The 24122-nt window shown below is 37.9% G+C and overlaps 4 protein-coding genes across 7 annotated transcripts; 3 read left to right on the top strand and 1 right to left on the bottom strand.

Annotated features, from left to right (window-relative positions):
• The first annotated feature begins 477 nt into the window (after window positions 1-477).
• On the top strand, window positions 478-9004 carry LOC125203632 (phospholipase A I-like). Of its 2 annotated transcripts, XM_048102023.2 has the most exons (18): window positions 480-1539; window positions 1965-2112; window positions 2269-2347; window positions 2799-2952; window positions 3044-3253; window positions 3332-3577; window positions 3665-3827; window positions 3909-4169; window positions 4280-4401; window positions 4846-5007; window positions 5110-5302; window positions 5419-5555; window positions 5776-5914; window positions 6662-6835; window positions 6931-7411; window positions 7505-7721; window positions 7813-7902; window positions 8345-9004. In XM_048102023.2, the coding sequence occupies exons 1-18, from the start codon at window positions 931-933 to the stop codon at window positions 8789-8791; spliced, it is 4032 nt and encodes a 1343-aa protein (XP_047957980.1). In that variant the 5' UTR covers window positions 480-930; the 3' UTR covers window positions 8792-9004. The 2 variants fall into 2 exon arrangements, with proteins under 2 accessions (XP_047957981.1, XP_047957980.1); XM_048102024.2 differs by lacking the exons at window positions 7813-7902; window positions 8345-9004 and having other exon boundaries at window positions 478-1539; window positions 6931-7358; window positions 7505-7646.
• A 1231-nt stretch (window positions 9005-10235) lies between these two features.
• Window positions 10236-13795, top strand: LOC125205530 (Pentatricopeptide repeat (PPR) superfamily protein). Of its 3 annotated transcripts, none has more exons than XM_048104540.2 (4): window positions 10236-10414; window positions 10625-12673; window positions 12875-13045; window positions 13122-13795. In XM_048104540.2, exon 2 carries the CDS (start codon window positions 10634-10636, stop codon window positions 12599-12601), a length of 1968 nt encoding a protein of 655 aa, XP_047960497.1. In that variant the 5' UTR covers window positions 10236-10414; window positions 10625-10633; the 3' UTR covers window positions 12602-12673; window positions 12875-13045; window positions 13122-13795. The 3 variants fall into 3 exon arrangements, with proteins under 3 accessions (XP_047960497.1, XP_047960498.1, XP_088918145.1); XM_048104541.2 differs by having other exon boundaries at window positions 10625-12719; XM_089062019.1 differs by having other exon boundaries at window positions 10236-12673.
• A 1230-nt stretch (window positions 13796-15025) lies between these two features.
• On the top strand, window positions 15026-17736 carry LOC125205531 (BTB/POZ and TAZ domain-containing protein 4-like). Its single transcript, XM_048104542.2, has 6 exons — window positions 15026-15275; window positions 15683-15917; window positions 15999-16135; window positions 16480-16786; window positions 16865-17178; window positions 17324-17736. The coding sequence occupies exons 2-6, from the start codon at window positions 15690-15692 to the stop codon at window positions 17448-17450; spliced, it is 1113 nt and encodes a 370-aa protein (XP_047960499.1). The 5' UTR covers window positions 15026-15275; window positions 15683-15689; the 3' UTR covers window positions 17451-17736.
• A 636-nt stretch (window positions 17737-18372) lies between these two features.
• Window positions 18373-21954, bottom strand: LOC125207933 (formin-like protein 6). The gene is made up of 4 exons (XM_048107455.2): window positions 20547-21954; window positions 20284-20474; window positions 19533-19774; window positions 18373-19447 (listed from the first exon to the last, which is right to left on the bottom strand). The coding sequence occupies exons 1-4, from the start codon at window positions 21713-21715 to the stop codon at window positions 18677-18679; spliced, it is 2373 nt and encodes a 790-aa protein (XP_047963412.1). The 5' UTR covers window positions 21716-21954; the 3' UTR covers window positions 18373-18676.
• Window positions 21955-24122: the final 2168 nt, after the last annotated feature.

Genomic DNA, 24122 nt, shown 5'->3' with positions numbered 1-24122 from the left:
AAGAAAATAAAGTGATTAATGTCTGATGTGAAATGTGATCAAATTCGAGTTCATGTTGACACAATCTTTAAATTTTTTGTTTATCTATCTAAAAAAGGGCTAACCATATAAGTTACCATAGTCATTGCTTTGCACTCAAAGATGATGTTAGCGAAAAAAATGAATTTAGGTCGGCCGTACAATCCCAACATTTTATAAGCCGGTTATATAGTGAAGGCTCAATTTCATGACCATATTGTAAAAATGAAAAGTAGAAAATTTAACTTTAATTTGATGAATTAAAAATGGGGTTTGACTTGGTTGTTAACTTTTTTTTTCAAGTCCAAAATTTTAAAATTATATATTATTTTTTATTCAACTACTCCATTTCTAGATTCTCTCTATTTATTTTTCGTTTTCAAAGTATTATTGAAAATTAAAACAGTGGCTTAAATTATATTAAATCGATTTTGTTTAGTCCAATTTATGAATAATGACGTCTGGAAATGGAAGGAAAAAGAGGAAGAAAAAGAATGGAGGGACAACCAACCTGCTCTCCTTCCCTCTGCAACACTACTCTTCTCATTATTCAAACCGCCTTTCCTTCATCCTAAATGCTCACAAATTTCCACTTTTAGCTTTCTACAATTTCAATTTCTATCAATTTGCCATTTTTTGTAATATATGTATTATCGCATTGCTGCTTTTCCGTTACAAGGTGATTTTCTCAGGATATACGTGAAATTTCCTCACTCACAAGTCGATAATCTGTATCTCCATATGCGCATGTGAAAAATCTCGAATTGCAGACGCCGTTGAATCGTTGATCGTATCGCATTGGATTCATCGAATGCAGAATCAGCCGATCGGCATTGCTGGATCAATTTCGCCGGATCGCGGCGGTGCTAATCGAGGATATTCAAACGTAGCGTGATCTGAAAATCGACGTCAATGTCGTGGGGGCTGGGCTGGAAGCGACCTACGGAGGTCTTCCACCTGACATTGAGTTACGGCCAGGATGTCGAGACGATCGAGGAAGTATCGCCGAGGTCATCGCAGTCGTCATCCGTTTTCTCAGGCTCGTCCCCCTCGTCTCAGGAGGATGCCGCGGTTGCCAATTGCAGCGCCAATCCGGATCAATTAGGGTTTAAGATTGAGCTGGATTGGAACGCCAGCGACGGCGATGATCAAGTGGCGCTGAAGCTGCAATCGCAGGTGATGGTCGCCTTGCCGACGCCGCAGGACACCGTGGAGGTTGAATTGACGGAGAGGGTGCAGGACGGAGATCACGAGGTTGATTTGGAGAACGGTGAAGGCGAGCGAATGGGGACGGTGGGGGTGGAGATGCGGGTGGTCAAGAGGAGGGAGCCGCTGAAGGGGGTTATAATGTGGAAAGTGGCGGGATCGGGGCAACAGACTGATGGCGGAATGGGGGTGTTGGTGAAGCTAATGAGGTTGAATTTTGCCAACGGGGTTGCAGATGCGGTGGCTGTGGGGTCTGAATGTGCTGATCATTGGCGGAATGTTTCTGTCGTCAGCCTCTGTGGTCTTGGATTATCCGTAAGTGCTTTCTTTGATTAAAAAAAACCTTACGATAGTCATGCTTTTGATTATTTCCTCTAAGTCACGCATTTAGGCCCAGAGTGATTTGAGGCATAGACTGATCATTTTATATTGTTTTCAAGTGTATTTTTTTGTTTCTGTCATACTGTGTAAGTTTGCTTTTTCCAATGATGATATCTCGTAGTTTTAGTCTTCTTCTCCACTTATTATCTGACTGCGTTGGGAATTGTTGATGTTTGTGTTTCTTAGTTTTCAAAGTCTATACTCTATACTGGACATTGTAGTGTTTGAGAATAGAGTTTAACTTCAATACCTCTATATGTCTTATGCTTTGGTTAATAGTTCTACTTTCTGGACAATCCTGGTAGGGGCGTCTCTTCGGAAAAACTTTTGGAATGTAACTTGAGTTGTATTATGTTCAGGCATTTCCCGTCGAGCTAACCCGTCTTCCTCTTCTTGAGAAACTGTATCTTGATAACAATAAGCTTTCAGTTTTGCCACCTGAGGTTGGTGAGCTGAAACACTTGAAAGTTCTTGCTGTAGATTATAACATGCTCGTTTCCGTGCCTGGTAAGTGTTGGATTCTCTTCCTGGTTATTTTCTCCTTTTTGAGTGGAGAATTAATGCTAGTTACCTCCACAACTAATCAAGATGATGTAAAACAATTTATCCTATGTGATACAAGAAATCTAATATCCATTCAATTCATTGTTTGGATGCAAGCAGTTGAGTTAAGGCAGTGTGCTGGTCTTCTTGAGTTGTCCTTGGAACAAAACAAGCTGGTTCGCCCTATTCTTGATTTCAGGTCAATTTTTCCACCTGTAGCTTTCTTTGCTTAAGGATTATATTTCGGTCTGTTAAATTATTATTTTTTAATTGTGTCCATTTACTTCTATTGCAAACATTGAGCCCCTTTACGGCTATGTACTTCCACTTTTTCAACCTTGACTCTTGCTTGTAAAACCTAGACTCTTTACTTTTATGGAGTAATATTTTAAAGTATTTCCAATGTTATTCGAGTAGCACAAGGACTTAATACAACACAAAAGTATAGCGACTCGAGTTTTCTCACGTAAAGTAGTAGTATATGGCTTAATTCTAACAAATAAGAGTACACATACCATTTCTAAAAAACTTTTAAAGAGTACAGGCCAGGGACATGATCATGCATTTTCATACTTTATATATACAAATTTCCCTGGTGATATCTTGGATATTTTTCCAAAGCTTAATACTTGTCTTCAGCTTGTTGACAGGGCTATGTCAGAGTTGCGTGTATTGAGACTTTTCGGGAACCCCCTTGAATTTCTTCCTGATATTTTGCCATTAAATGAACTCCGACACTTGTCCCTTGCAAATATTCGGATCGTGGCTGATGAGAACTTGGTAACGCTTGATGTACAGATTGAGGTATGATCATGAAGCCTTTAGTAATTAGTAGCACACCAAGTCTTATAGGTTCTTTAGGTTAATTATACCTTCTTTTTCTTGGTTGATTCAGATGGAGAATAGTTCTTATTTTGTTGCGTCTCGGCATAAATTGAGTGCCTTCTTTTCTCTTGTATTTCGTTTTTCCTCTTGCCATCACCCTTTACTGGCATCCGCTCTTGCTAAGATAATGCAAGATGAGGGAAACCGTGTGGTGGTGGGAAAAGACGAGAATGCTGTGCGGCAGCTCATAAGTATGATAAGCAGTGAAAACCAGCATGTGGTATGCTTTCGGTTCATAGAATCCTTTGGGAAGCTTTTGCTGAAACGTTGTACTTACAATTTTATTTATTTTTGTAAGGTCGAACAAGCTTGCTCTGCGCTTTCAAATCTTACTTCAGATAGTTCAGTAGCAATGCAACTTATGAAATCTGATATCATGCAACCTATTGAGAGAGTGCTGAAATCCACTGGATCAAAGGAAGTTATCTCTGTCTTACAAGTTATGGTCAAGTTAGCTTTTACATCGGATATTGTAGCTCAGAAAATGCTGACAAAAGATATTTTGAAGTCGCTGAAGTTATTGTGTGCTCACAAGAATCCTGAGGTAAGCTTCACTAGTTTTTTTACGTGCGTAGTTTTACATCATCTCTTGCCAATGGTTTTGCTCAAAGTGAAGGTTTTTCTCCTTTAGGTCCAAAGGTTAGCGTTGTTTGCTATTGGAAATTTCGCCTTTTGTTTGGAAAATCGCCGTGCACTTGTCACGTCAGAAAGTCTGCATGAACTTCTTCTACGACTAACAACTGCACCTGAGCCAGGTGTATGTAAAGCTGCAGCCCGTGCTTTGGCAATATTAGGTGCGTTCTTGCAAGAATATTTCAATGATGTAACTTAGATTCGGGCAGGGAGTCTTATATCTCTCACATTTTTCATTGTAGGGGAGAATGAGATTCTGCGCCGTGCTATAAGAGGAAGACAGATTCCCAAGCGAGGATTACGCATACTTACAATGGATGGTGGTGGAATGAAGGGATTGGCAACGGTTAAAATGCTAAAAGAAATTGAGAAGGGTACTGGAAAACAAATTCATGAGCTTTTTGACCTTATCTGTGGAACATCCACAGGCGGTATGCTTGCTGTTGCTCTTGGAATAAAATCAATGTCATTGGAAAAGTGTGAAGAAATATACAAAGAACTTGGTAGCTTTTCTTTCATCCACAAGGAGCCTAAATTTTCTTTTCGCCCCCAACCATTTTCTATCATTATTATTTTCCTTCTCTCATATAATTACTGTATCTCATTTTTCAAGGGAAACTCGTGTTTGCTGAACCTGTTTTTAAGGAAAATGAAGCAGCAACATGGAGAGAAAAACTGGATCAACTGTACAAGAGCTCATCACAGAGTTTCCGTGTTGTAGTTCATGGATCTAAAGTATGTTATACTGCTGTTCTCTTCTAGTCCGTTCCTCTAATTTTTTGCACATCATACTTTTTTGGCTATTCAACTATTGTTTTTTAAACTCAAGTACATTGTTTTGCTGTAAGTCTCTCTTCTGGTTCTTCATTTTGCTAAATTTTCCACAAATAACCATTTGGAAACTTCTTGATAAGCGGTGTTTCAAATTACAAGGGAGTGTGACTGTGTGAGCAATTTTGGGTGTGAAAGTGGAGTGGAAAGGGAATGGATATGGACTCCATGCCCCTATTTGTGAGCTAGTCCATTCATACTCTTGGGGAATGGAACTGGTGGTGGTTGAATTATTACCCACACCAAGCGATCCTCATTTGTCATTCTATTCATGGTCTCCCATACCTCGGTACGGAGTACCCTTTAGAATTCATCATGTCCGTATGTATTAACTTGATCTTCTTCCAGCACAGTGCAGATCAGTTCGAAAAGCTGCTGAAGGAGATGTGTGCTGAAGAGGATGGAGATCTCCTAATAGAATCAGCTGTTAAAAAGGTCCCCAAGGTTTTTGTAGTGTCTACTCTGGTCAGTGTTGCACCAGCTCAGCCATTTATATTTCGAAATTACCAGGTTTTGTGCTTTCCATTTTGTAGCTGTTAATGGTTGTTCTTGTGCCTGAGGGAATTCTTTTGGTTCCTTATATTGACATAACAAATATTTTCTGAATCCCAGTACCCTGTTGGAACACCAGAGCTTTCTTCTGCAGTTTCTGAGAACTTGATAAATGGGGGACAAGGAGTTGCAACTACTGGAGCTCAGGTTGGATACAAAAGAAATGCATATATTGGAAGTTGCAAACATCTAGTATGGCAGGCCATAAGAGCGTCGTCTGCGGCACCATATTATTTAGATGATTTCTCTGATGGTAATTTCCTTTTTTTGTGGTTTCCAGGATATCTTATTGGCTATTTTGTCCATATTATAGATGGATCTCAAGGGAAGCTTTCATTTTCCTCATTTTTTGAAATTTTTATTCTACAGGTATATATCGCTGGCAAGATGGGGCAATTGTAGCTAATAACCCTACAATTTTTGCAATACGAGAAGCACAACTTTTGTGGCCTGATTTGAAAATAGATTGTTTAGTTTCAATTGGCTGTGGGTCTGTTCCAACAAAGGTATCAAAGGACTCACTATTTTGCTTCAGATACTGATAAGGATTTCCCCCTCTCCCATCTCTTTACCTAGCCCAATGTCATATTACCTTGCTGTTTCCTATGGTTTCTTCTGTCAGAATGGTTTTTGTTTCCATTGTGGTGGTTGAGTTATATATTATGATTTAGAAATGTTGCCTTCCCAGCAATCGGTATTCAGATCTCTGTTTTTCTGTCCTGTCAGGTTCGCAAAGGCGGCTGGCGTTATTTGGACACTGGACAAGTGTTGATTGAGAGTGCTTGTTCTGTTGACCGTGTAGAGGAAGCTTTAACTACACTGCTTCCTATGCTGCCAGATGTACAATATTTTCGATTCAATCCAGGTAAAGTTTTAACTGAAGCTTTATAGTGCTTGGCTGCAGTAAGGATTATGAGGCAAACTTGTATTTCCTGCATAACAGTTGAGATGTTTTCTTTAAACAATATTAGTATAGATTTTTTGACATAAATATATGTCCTCAACTCTTTGCCTGAAGTGCAAAAGTCTATTGTATATTAGCACTAGATAAATTAGATCTATTTCAGGAAAAATACATAATGAATTAAATGCAAATAGCTTGTAGCTTTCCAGTTGCTACATTGCCACTACATTGTTAAGAAGGATGCGTGGATGGATTGAACTAAACGAGTTCTGGATAGGCTGCAGACAAAAGAGATGTGAAATGTTCTAGGATTAGAAAATTAGAATCAAAGGTTCCTGATTCATGTCAAGGCTAGTTATGGATCCATCCTTCTTACTGATGTTTGAATTATCTGAGGAAAGCATCTCTGTCCCATTAGAAATGAAACGTTTGCTTTCTCACACATGTTTTGAAAAAATAATAATAAATAGTTAGAGTGAAGAAAAAATAAAGTAAAAAAGAGAATAATATAAAGGGGACTCTCCTCTACATTATTCTCTCTCTTATTTCATATTTTCACCACATTAATTATTTATTATAATTTTTTCAAAACAAGTGCGCAAAAGCAAACGTTGCATATTTAATGGGACAGAGGGAGTATATTTCTTACAGGAGTAAGCTCCACTTATTTGCTTAATATTTATCTCTAAAGTATCATTGATTGTGCAGTTGATGAACGTTGTGATATGGAACTTGATGAGACTGATCCAGCAATCTGGTTGAAGTTAGAGGGTGCTACAGAGGAGTACATCAAGAATAATTCTATGGCATTCAAGAATCTTGCTGAAAGATTGCTCGAGAGTACGCTTGATGATAAATTCCCAGATAGTGTCAAGTCAAAGGGTACTAGTCTCCTTTTAACTCTGAATCATTCTTTAGTTTCTTCAACTTTTGAATTCTTTCTGAAAATGATAGAGCTGGTTTTTTGTATGTGATAGTGTCAAATGACAACACTGCCTGTTTGGGCTGGAGACGTGGCGTACTTCTTATAGAGGCGTCCAATAGTCCAGATTCTGGTAGAGTTTTTCACCATGCACGCTCACTTGAGACATTTTGTGCTAGTAATGGAATAAGATTATCACTTGTCAATGGGGCATTTGGGAGCATGAAGGCTACTTCAGGATCTGCATTTCCAACTCCATTTACATCACCCTTGTTTACTGGAAGCTTCCCATCAACTCCTCTAGTTTACAGTCCCGACACTGGCACCCAGCGGGGGGGTAGAATTGATTTAGTCCCACCTTTGAGCTTAGATGGACTTCATTCTGCAAAATCAACTGCTTCATCCCCCGAGTCTCCCCCTAAGAGGAGGCAGCTTGCTATGCCTATTCTATCCTTGCATGAGAAAATACAAAATTCACCACAGGTAGGCGTAGTTCATTTGGCACTGCAAAATGACACACAAGGCTCCATTTTATGGTATATTTTATAACCCATCATTGCTTCTTTATTTAGGTTCTCATCTTGTTGGATTCATTATTAATAACTTTAATTTTCTTCTTTTTAAATTAGTTGGCAGAATGATGTATTTGTGGTAGCAGAACCCGGAGAATTAGCAGAGAAGTTTCTGCAGAATGTGAAATACAGTTTGCTATCAATGATGAAGGGACGGAAGAGGAAGTATACATCAGTAATTACCAACATCTCAACAGTTGCTGATCTTGTTTCTTGCAGGCCATACTTCCAGATTGGGGGTGTGGTCCACAGATATATAGGGCGCCAAACACAGGTATCTGTCCCCTGCTTCTTTGTACGGATAAATTATTGAATCTTCTCACGTTGGATGAAAGTGTTGATATGTTTGATATGATATTGTGAAGGTCATGGAAGATGATCAAGAAATTGGTGCTTACATGTTCCGCCGAACTGTTCCATCTATGCACTTGACTCCAGAAGATGTCCGATGTATGGTATGTGCATAAATCTTGTCTCTTAATGTAGCATAATAATATACAGCTTGATAACGGGTAATAAAAATTGAAATTGATTTGTTTATCTAGACTGCCTTTGGTAATTGGAGGATGATAATGCAAAATAAGAATTTTTTATATTATTATGCATTTTTGTTCTTTCTCCCTAGAACTTGTAAGGCTATAAGGTGTTTGATCACTTAATTGTCAAATTTTCCTTGGTAAAATCATATAAAAAGTTATTGGATCCAAATAAACTCTTGAACTTTAAAAATCAGTTCATTTGGAGTCTTGGACCCTCCATTAGCCCTCAAATTAATCCCTAGAATTGCTTGTCCAAAATTCAACATTGTCTAGACGAGGTCGTCCAGCAAAGTGAATGAGCTCATCTGTGAGAAGACTATGGAGATTACTTAGTGATGCTGACTCGTTTATCTTGCAGGTTGGATCTTGGAGGGACAGAATTATAATTTTCACAGGAATACATGGTCCGACACGAGCTATGACAAAAGCATTCCTTGATTCTGGTGCCAAAGCTGTGATATGCCCTTCTTCCGAGCCTGAAGAGTTGCAGCTGACATCATTTTACGGGGCAGGTGAGTTTAGTAGTTACGAGAATGGGAAGTTTGAGATAGGATACGAGGAGGGAGAAGACGAGGACCCTGAACCTTCGAGTCCAGTAAGTGACTGGGAAGACAGCGACCCTGATAAAAATGGGGAGCCGCCAACGAGTTTATGGGATGACGATGAGAAGGAATTGAGTCAATTTGTAAACAAGCTGTATGAATCAATGTTTCAAGGTGGTGCAAGAGTGGATGTCGCTCTAAAGCGTGTACTTGCGTCACATAAGAGCCTCAGATATTCGTGCCACCTTTCTAGCAAACGGTAGATGGGGGAGGGTACTGTTCTGTGACTTGTTGTTGGCCGTCCGAGGTATCCACTCCCGTCGTTTTTGTAATACTATGTACTTGTACATACTCAACTATATTAGAGGAGAAAAATATTATAAGAGGAAAATAGACAGCAAATTATAGGAGAAATAAACAGAGGAAATACACATTTTTGAGTTATACTATTAATAAAATTTTATATACAGCTGACTCTTTGTTTTGTCAAGGGAGATATCTGTAGTTTGTAGGGAATGGGTGTAAGCTTATTTTGTTACTGGGGGTATTCTTGATGGAACATGATAGATAAAAGATGGTAGTAACTTATTTTGTTACTGGCGGTATTCTTTATGGAACATGATAGATAAAAGATGGTATAGTGTTATTATTATCTTATTACTATTTTAAAGCTATTGCAAAATATGACACCACACTTTTGGTTACGTGACAATAGAAATTTTTTGTCAAAGTTATGATCTATAATAGTGTTTGAAGTTTGATCGAATATTTTCTAGAGTTTAGAGGGTTCGAATATTAGTGTCCGAGGTGAGAAATTGAAGAAAATTTTTGGAGGCAATTTCGTCCGAACTTTTTTACAAGACATTTTAAGGTAAAACTGAAATGTTGTGGACCTTTTTGCAACTATCCCACATTTGAGATTAGGGGTGAGTATTCACGTTTAGGATTCGATTTTTTTGTCAAAACCGAACTGAACCCGAAAAACCGAATTTAGTTCAAAATTGAAACCAAATTAATAAAAAAACCAAAAATCAAATTTCAAAAATTGAACTAAACTAAAAAAACCAAAATTATACAAAATTTCAAAAAACTAAAAAGCCTAAAATCGAAACAAAAAGTGTATATATAATATTATATTGAAATATAGTAATTCGTTTTTTTGAGTTTTTTATTTGCTTTATTTGGTTCGAACTGAACCGAAAAAAAAAAACCGAATTTAAAAAAATTCGATTAGTTCGGATATTCGGTTTTTGAATTTTGCGTTCACCCCTATTTGAGATATTTTCAATAAAATATTAAAATAAGAGGTTAAATTATGTATATGAATGACACAACTAATTTTTTTTTAAAACAAAATCGTGATCTAATATTCAAATTTTAAAGATGTGACTACCAAATTTTATGAATTACTCCCTCCGTTCCATAAAAGATGTCACACTTTCCTTTTTAATTTGTCCCCAAAAGATGTCACATTTTCATTTTTGAAAAAAGTTTTCTCTCACATAAATATAAAATTTATATTTTCTCTCTCCATTTAAAAAAAAAAAACAAAATTATCCTAAAATCCCGTGTCATCCCACAAGTTTAACATATTTAGTGGAATGGAGAGAGCAGTACTTACAATTTAATCATACATATGATATAAGCCCAATAAAAGTTATGTGGCTCAATTTTATGGAGCACTATAATTTAGGAATCATCTTCCAAATTAAGCGAAGGCCCAGCTAACCCCTCCCTCTTCCCTCCGCCGCCGCCGCCGCCGTTTTCCTCCGTCCACATCCTTCTTCTCCAAATTTCGAAAATATACATATCATTCTTCTTCTCCAAAATTTCGAAATATCAAAACATGTTCCAAGGTATCAACACCAAAATTCTGAAATTTGAAGGTAGGCTCTTCTTCTTCTTCTTCTAATCTATTAAATTCATCGCTAAAGCTTAGTATGAGTTGAGTGAGTGTTTTTATGAACGAAAATCTGCCAATTCGAATTTGTTGTTGTAAATTGATGCTACAATAGCCATAGGAATTGCGTTAAGCTTCTTATTGAAGGGGGAAAATGAGCGCCAGTTTCTTACATTTTTTTTCGTATCTGTGATAGTTTCCACTGATGATTCAGTTATTATGTAAACGGGGATTCAAATTTCCGTCCAAATCACATTCTTACGCTTTAGTACACCAACTAGCTTCACCAATTCACTGCCCCACAGCTACAAATTACAAAGAATCGGCCTTTAAGGATTCTGTCAATCAGGAGCAACTTAAGCAGGGTGCTAAAGCCCCAATTCTCTCTCCTCAAGTTGTTTTGACGACTCTGCAAAACTGCCCTTCTGATTTAGTTGCTCTGAGCTTTTTCCTGTGGTGTGCGCGTCAGCCTAATTACTTTCATGATAATCTTGGATTTGATCACATGGTGGGCGTGACATCAAATTTGACTGATAAATATGGGACTGTGAGAGTCATTATTGAGGAATTGGAGAGCATCGGTTGCTTCACAAAGGCACAGACTTTGTTGCTTTTGATGAGGATTTACTGGCGTGGAGCCATGTACGATATGGTATTACAGGCTTTTAAAGTGATGTGTAGCTATGGTTATGTACCGAATACTTACGCAAGAAACATTGTTGTCGATGTCTTGTTCAAGATTGGGGAGGTTGACGAAGCCCTCACCTTTTTGGAGGGAACTCAGGCCCCAAATTTTCTGAGCTTCAACATTTCAATCTGTAACTTGTGCAGGCTCGGTGAGGTTGATAAAGTTAAAGGTGTCTTTAGGCGTATGTTGTCGAGCGGGTATTATATGAACCATGAGACCTATGCGATGGTGTTGAATTGTTTCTGCAAATTCGGGAGGTTGGAGGAGGCATTGCAGCTGCTTGGAATGATGGTGGTTTTGGGTGCACCTGTTTCTGTAAATGTATGGAGCATATTGATTGATGGTTACTGCAGGTCGGGTTCAGTCGAGGTTGCAGCTTATATATTTGAGAAAATGGTGGCTGTTGGTTGTTCACCAAACATCGTGACTTGCACATCATTGATCAAAGCCTTTTTAGAATCTCAAATGGTTGAAGAAGCATTTAAGCTCCTTGCCACTCTAATGTCCAAAGGTTGTTTCCCTGATCTTGTGCTGTGTAATGTATTGATTGATCGCCTATCTAAGATTGGGCGTTACAAGAGTGCATTTGAAGTTTACTTTAGTTTGAGAGATCTAAGTTTAAAGCCGGATTGTTACACTTATTCGTCTCTTGTAACTCTAATGGATTTGTCTGGGCAGTATGCTCATCTACCTTCCATTACGAGTGGACTTGCAGTGCAACCTGACCTGGTGCTCTGCAATGGCCTCCTAAGCTATTTCCGCAAGTCTGGTTATCCAGAGGGTGCTATCGATTTCTATGATATAATGATAGACACAGGGTTTATACCAGACAAATATAGTTTTGCGGCAGTGTTGAGTGCGTTGTGCAGGTTGGGTAGGTTGGATGATACAGTGAATGTTTACCATGGATTTATTCACAACTATCCAGGTATCGATGCTCGCATCCACTCTATAGTCATTAACACACTTGCAAAATCAGGTAGGTTTAATCAAGCTTTGAGAATATTCAGGAAAGCTAGAGATGAAAAGTTCCCATTAGATGCTGTGTCATACAATGTTGCCATTTATATACTCATTAGAGTTGGTCGGATGGAGGAAGCTAACTCTATATTTAACGAAATGAAGGAGATGGAGGTAGTGCCAAATAAGCGGACGTATAATTTGATACTCTCTGGTTTCTGCAAGAATAGTGATATTCATGCGGTTAAACACATCCTGAAGGAAATGAATGGTGCAAATATTGCAATGGAGTATCATGCACTCAGATTGATGAAAAAACAATTTCGTCACTCCTCCGACTCTGTTTTGTCTGACCTCGTTTCGGCAAATTTGAGGTTGCTTAGAGGGGACGAAGTGGTGTTGCCCAGAGGGGACAGAGTGGTGTTGGTAAATCAGCATGCATCAAATGATAATGTGAATGTCAGGGACTCTGGAAGATCGAGCTCTGATGAGGAACTCGATGCTATTGTTTCTGTGTTGGGTTAGTGAAGAAACTTTTCAGATAAGCTATTGCCGACCAATAGCAACGGAGCCCCAGTGTCGACAAAAAGATTGGAGGTACTCAGAAAGGAATTGTAATTATCATTGATCTTGTATTCAATTAGTAAGTTCTCATTTATATATTTATATGGCTAGAGACTTTTGTAGTATTTATTTATATTGCTGTATTGGTATGATGATGAAGCCTTTAGTAATAGTAGCCACACCAACTATAGGCTCTTAAGGTTAATTATACCTTCTTGTTCTTGGTTGATTCAGATGGAGAATAGTTCTTAGTCCATTTTTCCTCTTGCCATTACCCTTTACTGGCATCCGCTCAAGCTAAGATAAAATGCAAGACGAGGGAAACCGTGTGGTGGTGGTGGTGGAAAAAGACGAGAATGCAGTGCGGTAATCATAAGTATGATAAGCAGTGAACATCAGCATGTGGTATGCTTTCGGCTCAAATTCTTGGTGCAGTTTTTGCTGAAACGTCTTACTTACGATATTATTTTGTATGTGTTAGGTCTAACAAGCTTGCTCTGCACTTTCGAATCTTGCTTCGGATGGTTCAGTAGCAATGCAACCTATTGAGAGTGTTGAAATCCACTGGCTTAAAGGAAGTTATCTGTCTCAAGCTATGACCAAGTTAGCTTTTACATCAGATGTTGTAGCTCAGAAAATGCGATGTTTTGATGTCGCTTCAAGTTATTGTGGGGTCGCAAGATGAGGACCATGAACCCTCGAGTCCAGTGAGCGACCAAGTTGTACGAATCAATGGTATTTTTGCCACCTTTCGATCAATCTGCAGACGGGAGAGGGCATTGTTCTGCGACTTGCTGCTGGCCGTCCGAGGTATCTACTCCCATCTTTCTTGTAACAAAGGAGATGAAAATATACATCAAACTCTAGGAGAATAAACAGGAGAGATTTCGGAATATGGGTCTTAATTCGCGGACCATGCACATTTTTCCGGTGAATATCTGTGATTATTTGGGACTTCGATTCAAAATGAGAAGAATTTACCTCTTTTTTTTTTAAGAATTTAAGCTATGGAAAAGATTGCTCTCTTTTTTTTTTTTGGCAAAATTCGGTATCTGTTATTGGCATTCATGGTACTATAATTTAGTAGTAATGCTATATTTTATCATTGTCATTCTTAATGACTTGATATGATATTTGAATCTCCACTTAAATGGATGATGAATGGGTACACATTTTCCACCGACACAATTAGATATATATGTATGTTGGCGAGTATTATTTCATGCATCCCACGTGAATTATTTTGATAAGTACTACTCAACTAGTGACAAAAAATAGAAAGATGAGTTGGATTTTTAAATAGATGAATAGTAGTCTACCACAATTTTATATGGAAAGAGTAGTTTTTAGTTGGCATATGTTTTAGACCAAGAGACGTACACACCATATATGCATAAGCTCCACGTCAGTGAACACTAGGGTTGATTATTATTTCGCCAAATCTTCCAACTTTTTTCTACAACTATTTTTTTTAGTTTTTTGAAAAGTATAACATGAATTTATTCAACCATCTAGAACTATTCATTTTCTGCATCTATCAGAATGTGTAGCCTAATTAACCAAATAAAAATGATCTTTAATAGAGTACTACTAATAAATTTTCATTTTCATTTTCATTTTAACTAAAATATATAACAAAATCACTTGATGGCCTGCGCCACAATAAATTGAGCAAGCTTCTTTATTTATTTATTTTAATTGATTAGTTCGGATGCCGATACTGATTAAACTTAACCATAAATTAGTTGTTCTCAGATTTTCCAAAATTGGATTGGTTTGAGATTATCCAAAAAGAATGCCAAAACTAATCATGGCACTATCATTAACACTAGAATCTATCTATCTAATCGAGCAATATTCATAAAAGTCAATCTTATCCAATGTATCAAACAACATCAACATCTTACTAACCCCTGAGTAGTGTTTCAGCTGCCGTTTCTTGTAATAATAAAATTACAATTACAACTTAACTAAAAACCAAAATAACATGAGAGATTATTACAAAAAATTTAAAAATAAAAAAAATGCTATTTCCACAATTTTCACGGATTACGACATAATCCACACTTATCATTCTTCATGTGAATATTTTGGTTGACATCCTATTTTTCAATAATATTTTACTTTTATCGATTTAAAAAATAAATAAAAGAAATCCAAAATTTGAATCATTCTTTTTGGAATCACTATGTGAAAATGAAAAAAATATTGTATTATAGCTTTGGACCGCACGTTTTTCTGCAAGGGAGAAAAAGAGCTGACAAATTGCCACATCATTTCCACAATTTTTTAATTTATCCGTATGATCTTCTTCACACGCCAACGCATATATATGTATATATATGTGTGTGTGTGTTTCTGTGTGTATTTCTATATATATTCACCATTTTTGAGTTTGCATCAAACTCTCTTTCATATATAGATAGAACTCACTCCATTTATATCTCTCTATTTCTTGCAACAATTAGCAATTATCCAATTGCTGCAAGATTAATAGAGTGCTAATTACACAAAATTGCAATCTACTTGAGAGATTGCCTCCTGAATATTATTCATTTCATCAATTTGATCATTAATAACGACGATTCTCAATCTGACATTGTATACATTTTCTCCTCTGCAACGATTTACAAAGGTAATGCTGGAATTTCCCCATTCTCTGAATAATTCGTGATTTTATAATTAAAAAGCATTTTTTTTTGATAAAGGCTTATTAGGATCATGAATTACAGATCTAGAGATTTTATTTGAATTTTGATTCTGTTTGTGTTTGTGGCAATTGATCAAATGAGGCTGGTTTTAGATGAATCAAGATCACATGATTTGTAATTCACATTAGTATTATGGGTTTAGTGTTAATGCAGAGATAAGATGAACATTAATTCAATCTTATGTATGAAATCTGATGGGGATGGATGGATGGATTCATGTGTGTATGAGTTGTTGTTGCAATTTGAGCTGAAATTAATTCATGTATGGATCTCAAGAGCTGAATTTCCTCATAATTTGAAGCTGGAATGTTGTGTTATTGTTCTTATGCAGAGGTGAAATGAATTACAAAAAAGAGGAATGTTTGGAGAAGGCATTGCCTCTTCCACCTCCATTGCCCTCTCACAAAATAGGGTTGTTAATAAGTGGAGTCAAGAGGAGGGAGGGTTGCATCTGTGCTCGTAGTGCTGCAAATAATTCGGATCGTCTCTTCGATGAGGCTTATCGAGCTGATATCTCCATCTCGACTGACGATGGTGGCGTCATCTACGCACATGCCAGTATTCTTGTGAGTTTTGATAAAGAACACATACACATGTTATGTGAAAGTTAAATGTAGCAAGTTTTTGAATTGATTTGGTGAACGCAGGGCGTGGCTTCTCCAGTCTTCAAGGCTATGCTAACCAAATCGAAAGGCAGAGGTCAGAGAAAACGGCGATCAATACCAATTCGTGGAGCTCCATCTGAAGCAGTTCGTGTTTTCATCCGGTTCTTATATTCATCGTGGTAAAGAACTTAACATCAAGTCATTATTGCTGTTCATGCATAGTTTCTTCAACCATTCTTGTGCAAATATGAAGTGACTTTTGATTATTGAGATCATTTCTTGGTTAGATGGTTTCTTCGTTTTCATTGCATCTAATAATCTAAAATTGGCATTTCTACTTTGTGGATAGCTCCAACTGAACTTGTAACATATGATTGCTGTTGCAAGTAGTTTCCTGTTTACGGTTTCTGTGCCTTAATTCCTTACATACTGTTTGTGTATGTCGTTTCTAACTGGAAAACAAGAAACCGGTTAGATATGCGCATGTTGCACCTTGCTCACCAATTCGTTTTACTATTTGTAGCTTCGAAGAAGAAAAAATGAGGACATTCGCACTGCCCTTGTTGGCGCTGTCACATGCATATGCCGTTGGGGAACTAAAGCATCTATGTGAGCGTTGGCTGGAGACAAAATTGATGAACATCGAGAATGTAGTTGATATCTTTCAACTTGCTTTGCTGTGCGACTCTCCCCGGCTGAGCATCATGTGCCATCGCTTCATTGTATCGAATATCAAGGCAGTAGTATCCACGGATGGGTGGCAGGACATGAGAATGAGCCACCCAGTCCTAGAAAAGGAACTAATCGAGTCTTTGACGGATGAAGAAGCTGTAAGCATCAGAAATTCTCAATAATGAGAGATATTTTCTGCTTCCTTTGCTAACAAGGAACATTTGAAACTTTTCCAGATACGAAAGATCAGGAAGAGGAAGCAGAATGAGAGGAATATATACATGCAGCTATACGAAGCAATGGAGGCGATAGTTCACATATTCAGAGACGGATGTCGGACGATTGGGCCACACGATAAGGCCCCACGAAATGATCAAGGCCCCTGCGAATACCCGGCTTGTACGAGCCTTGAAACACTCGTCCGCCACTTTGCTGGTTGCAAGATGAGAAGCTCCGGTGGATGCATCCATTGCAAGCGAATGTGGCAAATCTTGGAACTGCACTCGCATCTTTGCCCTACCCCGGATGGTTGCAGCGTGCCATTGTGCAGGTCATTTCTTGCTTCCCCATCATATATTGTTAGATGATGTTGTGAGGGTTCGTCGATGCACACCCGAACTCCACATTAGTATTGATATTGTTCGCTTTGGGTGTAATTTTTGATTGGTCCTAATATTGGAGTTTTGGAATTGCAGAAGTTTTAGGCAGAGGAGGAGGAGACAGAGCAAGAAAGAAGATGTTAGATGGAGAATTTTGGTGAAGAAAATAGTGAGATCAAAGAGTATAACTGGAGGCCCTTTTCTCTCATTGGATTCAACATAATACAAGGAATTGAAGATGAGAATACATAATCATTCTATTTTTCATTTTTTGATTCATATTTTGTGATCAAGAATTGATGCCATACCTTACCAATTATATATTTGTATATATCCATTCTTTATTCTTTGTTTTTTTCATTTGAAAAGATGAGTACATTAGAATGGAAGGTGTAGATTCTTGTTTAGTTGTAATAGTTGAATCACCCTAATAAGACATTCTATATTGGAGAAAAAATATTGTGCAGGTGAAGATGACTTTTAGGAGTGACTTTTCAACGGATGACTTATATTGGTGGCCATTTTTTAATATAATTATTTATACAAAATTGGAAAAACATTACAAAAAAAGGAGTGAAAACAATTTTTTGTAAATATAGAAAACGACATGTATAAATTTTAAAAAGTACTACTCCGTAGTAAAGAAATAAAAAAAGTAAAAGGAAACGACAAAAAACCGAAAAGAGAAAGAGGCAAAGCATCTACTAAAAGCTGAGTTCAATTTGTTAGTACTACTAATCTAAAATTTGATCTAAAAATAAACTGAGAAATAATAAATGTTAGGGAAATGTATGAGTTTGTGCTTATTTTTTTATGTAATCAATTGATAAAGTGAAAAAAATATGAACATTGGTGGTAGAACATAATAGCAAAATTGATGATGTTTTTAGGGACAAAATTAGCAAATTTTTTATGTATTTCCACGTTGATTCAGTCATTATTTGCTGCGATTCGATTGAATTTGCTGCGCTTTTCTGCAATTCCAACTGCGGCATTGTATCAAACACCTTAAGGTCACGTGCTACAGTTTTTGTGATAGATTGAAATTGTAAATTTGCATGAAATGAATATTTTGGATTGGTTTATACGAAGAAAGAATGCACTTTTATTCATTTACTTATTGAAAATAACATTATATGTGTATATAAAGTGAAAGAAGATTGTTCATCTGAATCCCTATTGTTTAGAAGAAAGCGTAAACTAATTCATAAAGCTCCTCTTTCCTATTGATTTCACATGCTTGCTAGATATTGTAGCTATACATATCGTTCAAAATTTCCACATTCCCAGCTGCTTGTTTGAGCTCTTTCCTTCTGTAAATTTCAATTGATTTTGCACTTTCATGGTGTGGTATGTGGCTGTACATGATGCTTGTTCTGTCATTCTGTGATTTTGCTACTTCATAAGCATCCTGTGATCAAATGTGGCTGTTCTTCATCCGTAGATCGATTAACAGGTGCTATCTTCCCCCTGACTTGTGTGATATCTATCGAGCACTGGCAACGATGCGTTTGCTGGTATCCTGAACGATCTCCCTGCCCCTACCGTTGCTCTATCGTGCATCCTACTGACATCTTTGCACACGTTATCCAGTATAGCGAGAAAGTCTCGTACGATCATGAAAATCCTGAACGGATGAGCCTCCTCTTTCGCAGCATTTCCATGAAAATACTCTGTCACCTCTTTCACTAGTGACAATGCTTTCCTCTCTTCAGCCTTGATTCTCGCGATTTCATCAGTAGCCTCTTCAAGAAACTCTTTCATTGAACTAAAGAATTTTCCTGGAGTGCTTTGCCTCTCGTATTGCATGACCGAACTGGCCTTTTGGAGTCCCATTTCAAGCTTAGAGACGTAGCTGCTAAGTACGTCCGAGTCCATTCCTGCTGCCTTTTTGACACTGCCGATCTCTTTACTCAGCCCGGACACGATGTGCAGTCCTTGCTTCTTGAACTCCTCTTCTTTAGACTTGAAATTTGTTGTAATTTCACTTGCTGGATCCGAATCCGTGCCTTCTGATCTGATTATCTCTTGGACAACAAAGTGAAGTAAGGTTGTCTTACCATCTGTTCCTTTTACGTCTACTAGTTTTAGCAATGTGTCCAATTTGAAGGCTCTTGCATCGCCACGATTCGTGCCATCATTCATGCGGTTCCCTGTCCGTAGAACAGCTTCAAGCAGCTTTAGGAACATGCGGCTATTCTTCAATTCTTCACTTGCTTCCTGCAGAGTAAAATGAGCTGTTTGTAGGAAGATTTTACATCTATTGACACTCCTTTAACATTTCAAGAATGGAATATTCTCTTACCTCCAGTGTTTGAAAAGAGTTTCTCAGGTAAGCTACTTCTGTGTGGAAGTTGGCTCTATAAAGCATGGCCTCCACTCTTTTGAAGGCGAACGGAATATCAAGAATTGCCTTGAGGAATCGCTCTGCTGATCCCAGTTTCGAGCTTTCAGCCTTGCAGTCTTTAAGTTTGATCTCTTCCTCCTTGGTTGGTGCCATCTTCACCAAAGTCTCCAACAGCTCAGGACCCAATTCCTCTGTATTTCCTGCAGCAATAACATAACATTCACTTTCCATGATTGAGTATCCACCCGAAGGAACTTGGTAATCGTCTCATTCACTACGCAGTCAAATGTTCTTTAGCTACGTTATCTGCTTACCGTTCTTCTATGAGCACGCGCCACTGTCCCAAATGTATATATAACAATTTTCCAGCATGCCATTTTAGGTGCTTATATCTTTACTATATTATGTATGTTTGAAGTAGTTGGATTGAACTTCAACTCCAAGGAAGATTCATAGTTGTTATATACAAAGAATTTGTTCTAGTTCTTCTTTGTAAAGCATCAGATGTCAAGGTACAAATTACTCACTAAAGAATGATACTCCTACTTAATTTGAATATTCTGGCACTAATGGGTGACTAGTTTTTCTGTCTGATATCTCTCTTTTATGACTGGATATGCATTCAATTTATGAAATTTTATTTCTCACCTAACCATCTATAACTTCATACTGAGACAGCTATTAATAGGTAAACAGAAGTGTGGCATACCATCTAGAAGTGCTTGAGCAACCTCTTCTCTGGTGACATTCAACGCGCGTAACAGGATGGCGATGTTCTGGGACTTCTTCGGATCCAACACTCTGATCTCCTGCTCCGTGGCTGACTTTTTAGTTGCATCTTTTGGAACTGAATTCGCAGAATTGAACCCGAAAAGGGACTCCATGGCATCCTCATTTAACCTGCAAAGTAGTACTTGATCTATAAGTATGGATTGGCTTCCACACCTACAAAGAAAGCATCTTTCTACTTACTGGAAGGAGCTGGAGTTCAACTGGTCCCAAACTGTGACTCGGTCCGAGGTGGCTCGTACTTTGTCCCAGTGCAGAGGCTTGAGTTTTGGTTTGGATCCACTAGGGTCCTCTACATCTACTTTCACTGTTGAACTGTCAGTGAAAGTTGATTTGGGACTAGGACTCATTGTCTCTGGTTTTATCACTTTATTGGAAAATGTTGGTGGTTTGGAATGTTGTACATCTCCGTATTTTATTGCGATTGATGATAACGGCGGCGGCAGAGGAGGAGGAGGAGGCGGTGGGGGACGTGCAAGTTTGTTCCTTTTGTGAGAATTTGGCGGCGGTGGTGGCGGAGAAGGCGGCTTGATTGAGGGTATGATGACCGGCTTTGTATCCTGAGATGATGCTGAGAGGCGTGACTTAGGTGAACTTCTCTTTGAATGAGCTACTCTGTTGCTGTGGCTCGTGTGGCTGTGGCGCGAGCTAGGCGACCCATGGCTCACCGACGAGCCTTGTGGCGTGTAGAAGACGGTGTCGTGGCTCTCGTCGTCGGAGGACGACATTGGAGGCGGCGAGCTGATGGCCGGAGGAGGAGGGGGCGGCTTAGTCAGCGGCGGCAGAGGCTGCAGGTCTGGACTCGGCCTGTAGCGACTGAATCGCTTGGCCGAGTTCAGCTTCCTGTAGGGCGAGGCCGAGGCATCATCTGTCCCGGCCTCGCTGAGCACACTCGCGGCGGATGGCTCCACCGTGCCGATGTAGAGGAAGTTGGAGGGCGGGGGCAATGCCGGCCCCTCGTCCCCTCCAACGAGCTTCTGCGATTCGTGTCGTTTCTTGACGCGGCGGCTGTGGACGACGAACGCCACGGCCGACACCATCGCCAGCGCCAGCATCGCGGAGGAGACTCCGATGGCAAGTTTCTTGATCGAATTGCTCTGCCGCGGTGCTGGTGGTGATGGTGGTGGAGTTTGGTGGCTCTGATCCACTGGGAGTGAGTGGAAGAAGGGCTGGTCTTGGCCGGGCGGAGGCGGAGACGGAGGCGGAGGAGGCGGAGAGGAAGTGATTGGGAAGAATGGTTGGTGCAGAATCCTCTTCCTGTTGTTGTGTTTCTCTTCATTGATGAATTTGGAATCTGCAACAAATGTGAGGAAGAGGAGCATGAAAATGGTGATGATGCAATGAGCTTTCATCTTGTGATCTCTCTTCCTCTTGTGTTGTTTTCTCTCACCTTATTCATCTCTTGAGAGAGAGGAGAGAGAAAGAGGCTGTGAAGGAGAAGCTTCGGAGTGCTGCAAGATCTAGATGCTATTTAAGTCAGCACTTTTATGTACAAAATATTCCCAGTATTTTAACAAGTGAAAGGTGTGTTGTTAGGTATTGACAAGTAGAATAATGGTTTTTTTAGTAAAGTTGGTGTGTACAATAAAAATGATTTACTAATGTGGACGTCACATGGGATATGGCATGGATGGAATGATCCTCTTTTCGTGCTTTTGGAAATAAATAGAGGATGATGAGTGCTTAGTGCTTGGGCTAGCGGTAGGTTTGTCGCCTATTTTGGTTCTAAAGGGGAGTGGAAGTGTAACCCGACCGACGATCATTTTCGTGGTTTCAGTTTGGGATCGGATATGGTGTTTGATCGATTTTCACGATTTTTTAAACAAATTTTCTGAAATTTAGATCAAAGTCGCATGTTTTTCTGATTAAGCTGGGTATCGATTGAAATCGCTGATTAACGCTATTTCACAATTTGAAAAATGTAGGAACCAAAACTGAAACCGGACTGATAAAATTGATATGACACTTTTGATTAAATCGGAAACACTGATTATGATTTTGAAACCAAACCGATAGTACTGAAATCACATGTTTTTTCGATTTAGTTGTGTTTCGATCAAAATCGTTGATTAAATGTCATTTTGTGGTTTGAAAATATTGGAACCAAAACTGAAACTAGACTGATAAAATCAATACAATGATTTTGGTTAAATAGGAAAACACTGATTATGATTTCGAAACCAAAACCAACAATCCGATTCGAGGCCAAACCGACATTCCGGATAAAACCTCACAACCCTAGTGCCAAATGGACCACCTCTTACTTTTTTTTTCTTGTCTAAAATATATTGTTGTTATGTTATCGCCATTTTGATTCTTTTTTGCACTTGCCGAGGCCGACACTTTTTTCCCTGTTGATTCCCTTTTTATCACATTTCATTTTCCTCTTTTTTATAGTTTTAATATTCTCCTACTTTTTTAATTCATCTTCATATCCAGCTCTACTATGGCTGCAGTAATGATGCTCATCCAACACATAATAAACGATTACAATAAAAAAATTAATAATTCATGTCCAACTTTAAAGTATGAATGCTTTTTATAAATCTCGGGCAAAATTAATAATTACATATTAATTCTTTTTATTGTTTTTATATCCAGGGTGGATCTATTTTCTTACACCAGAAATTCTAATTGAAACCGATAGCTCATTCTTATTTTTGTCCAAATAAATTAAATGATATGCCAATCAGTGAGTGATGGCGACATGAGGCTATATATATCCTTTTCATTGCCTTAATTTCACCGTTGAATGATCATTTCTCAGACAATAACCTTTTCGTATTTTCTTGAGAATTTAAATAAAAAATATCATCTCATTTAAAAAACAAATTATTTACACGATCAAAACAACTCATGTTGTACATTACCATACAATGAAAGGAAAATAAAAAAGGATAGAAAAGTAAAGTTTACTCCAGCAAAAAGTTGAAGTAGAAATAAAAGATGTGGTCTGAAATTATTAACACTTTAGTGAGGTAAATTAGATTTATGAAATAAATATATGATGAGTGTTTGGAGGATTATATGACCCACTAAATTTTTAAAAATTCAATTTATTCACCAAAATAGTGTAGATTCTGTGTATCTCTTTATTCAATTTGCTTTCTCAAAGAAACAGAAATTATATAGATAATAATTTTTAAATATTGGCTGAGATTTGGTAGAGTCCCATCTCATAAGGATAGTAAATAGTGATTATTAGGTAAAAGCAAACAAATAAGTGCAAATTAAAATGGAGATATTTTTTTCGGATTCTTAAATTCGCAATTATAATTACATTATTGAGTTAGACAACAATAATTGCTTGTTAGCTACGTACCATTATAGAACAATAATCATAATTCGAAAGTCTACACGTAATTTCTACTCCATACACATTAAAACCAGAAGTAAAAGAAGTGGAAATCAGACAAGAATCTAAAATCAGATCACTACAAGAAGTGAAGTATAGCTCACGAAAATACTCTGTTTATAGTTGAAATAAAATAATAGAAAAGACAAAAATTATGCTGCTCGAAATGTCCTTAAAATTACTGGTGCCAAAAGCAGAAACTTAATTTAAGATTATAACTTAACTTTTTTAACTTTCAAAATGGACGCTTAACATAGAAAGAGTTAGATTCCTAGGGTGCGTTATATTGTTAACTATTTAAATTGCTAACTTTGCTAACTCGTTAATATTCTGTACTAAAAATGTCAATACGGTAATATTAAAATGTCAACACATAATATCAACACATTATATTAAAGTTCAAC

Source organism: Salvia hispanica, chromosome 6 (genome assembly GCF_029641045.1).
Source record: "Salvia hispanica isolate PSC_SH4W2 chromosome 6, Shi_PSC_v1, whole genome shotgun sequence".
Lineage (NCBI taxonomy): Eukaryota > Viridiplantae > Streptophyta > Magnoliopsida > Lamiales > Lamiaceae > Salvia > Salvia hispanica.
The sequence above is the reverse complement of the archived record's forward strand: the minus strand, read 5'-3'. Positions and strand labels throughout refer to the sequence as shown.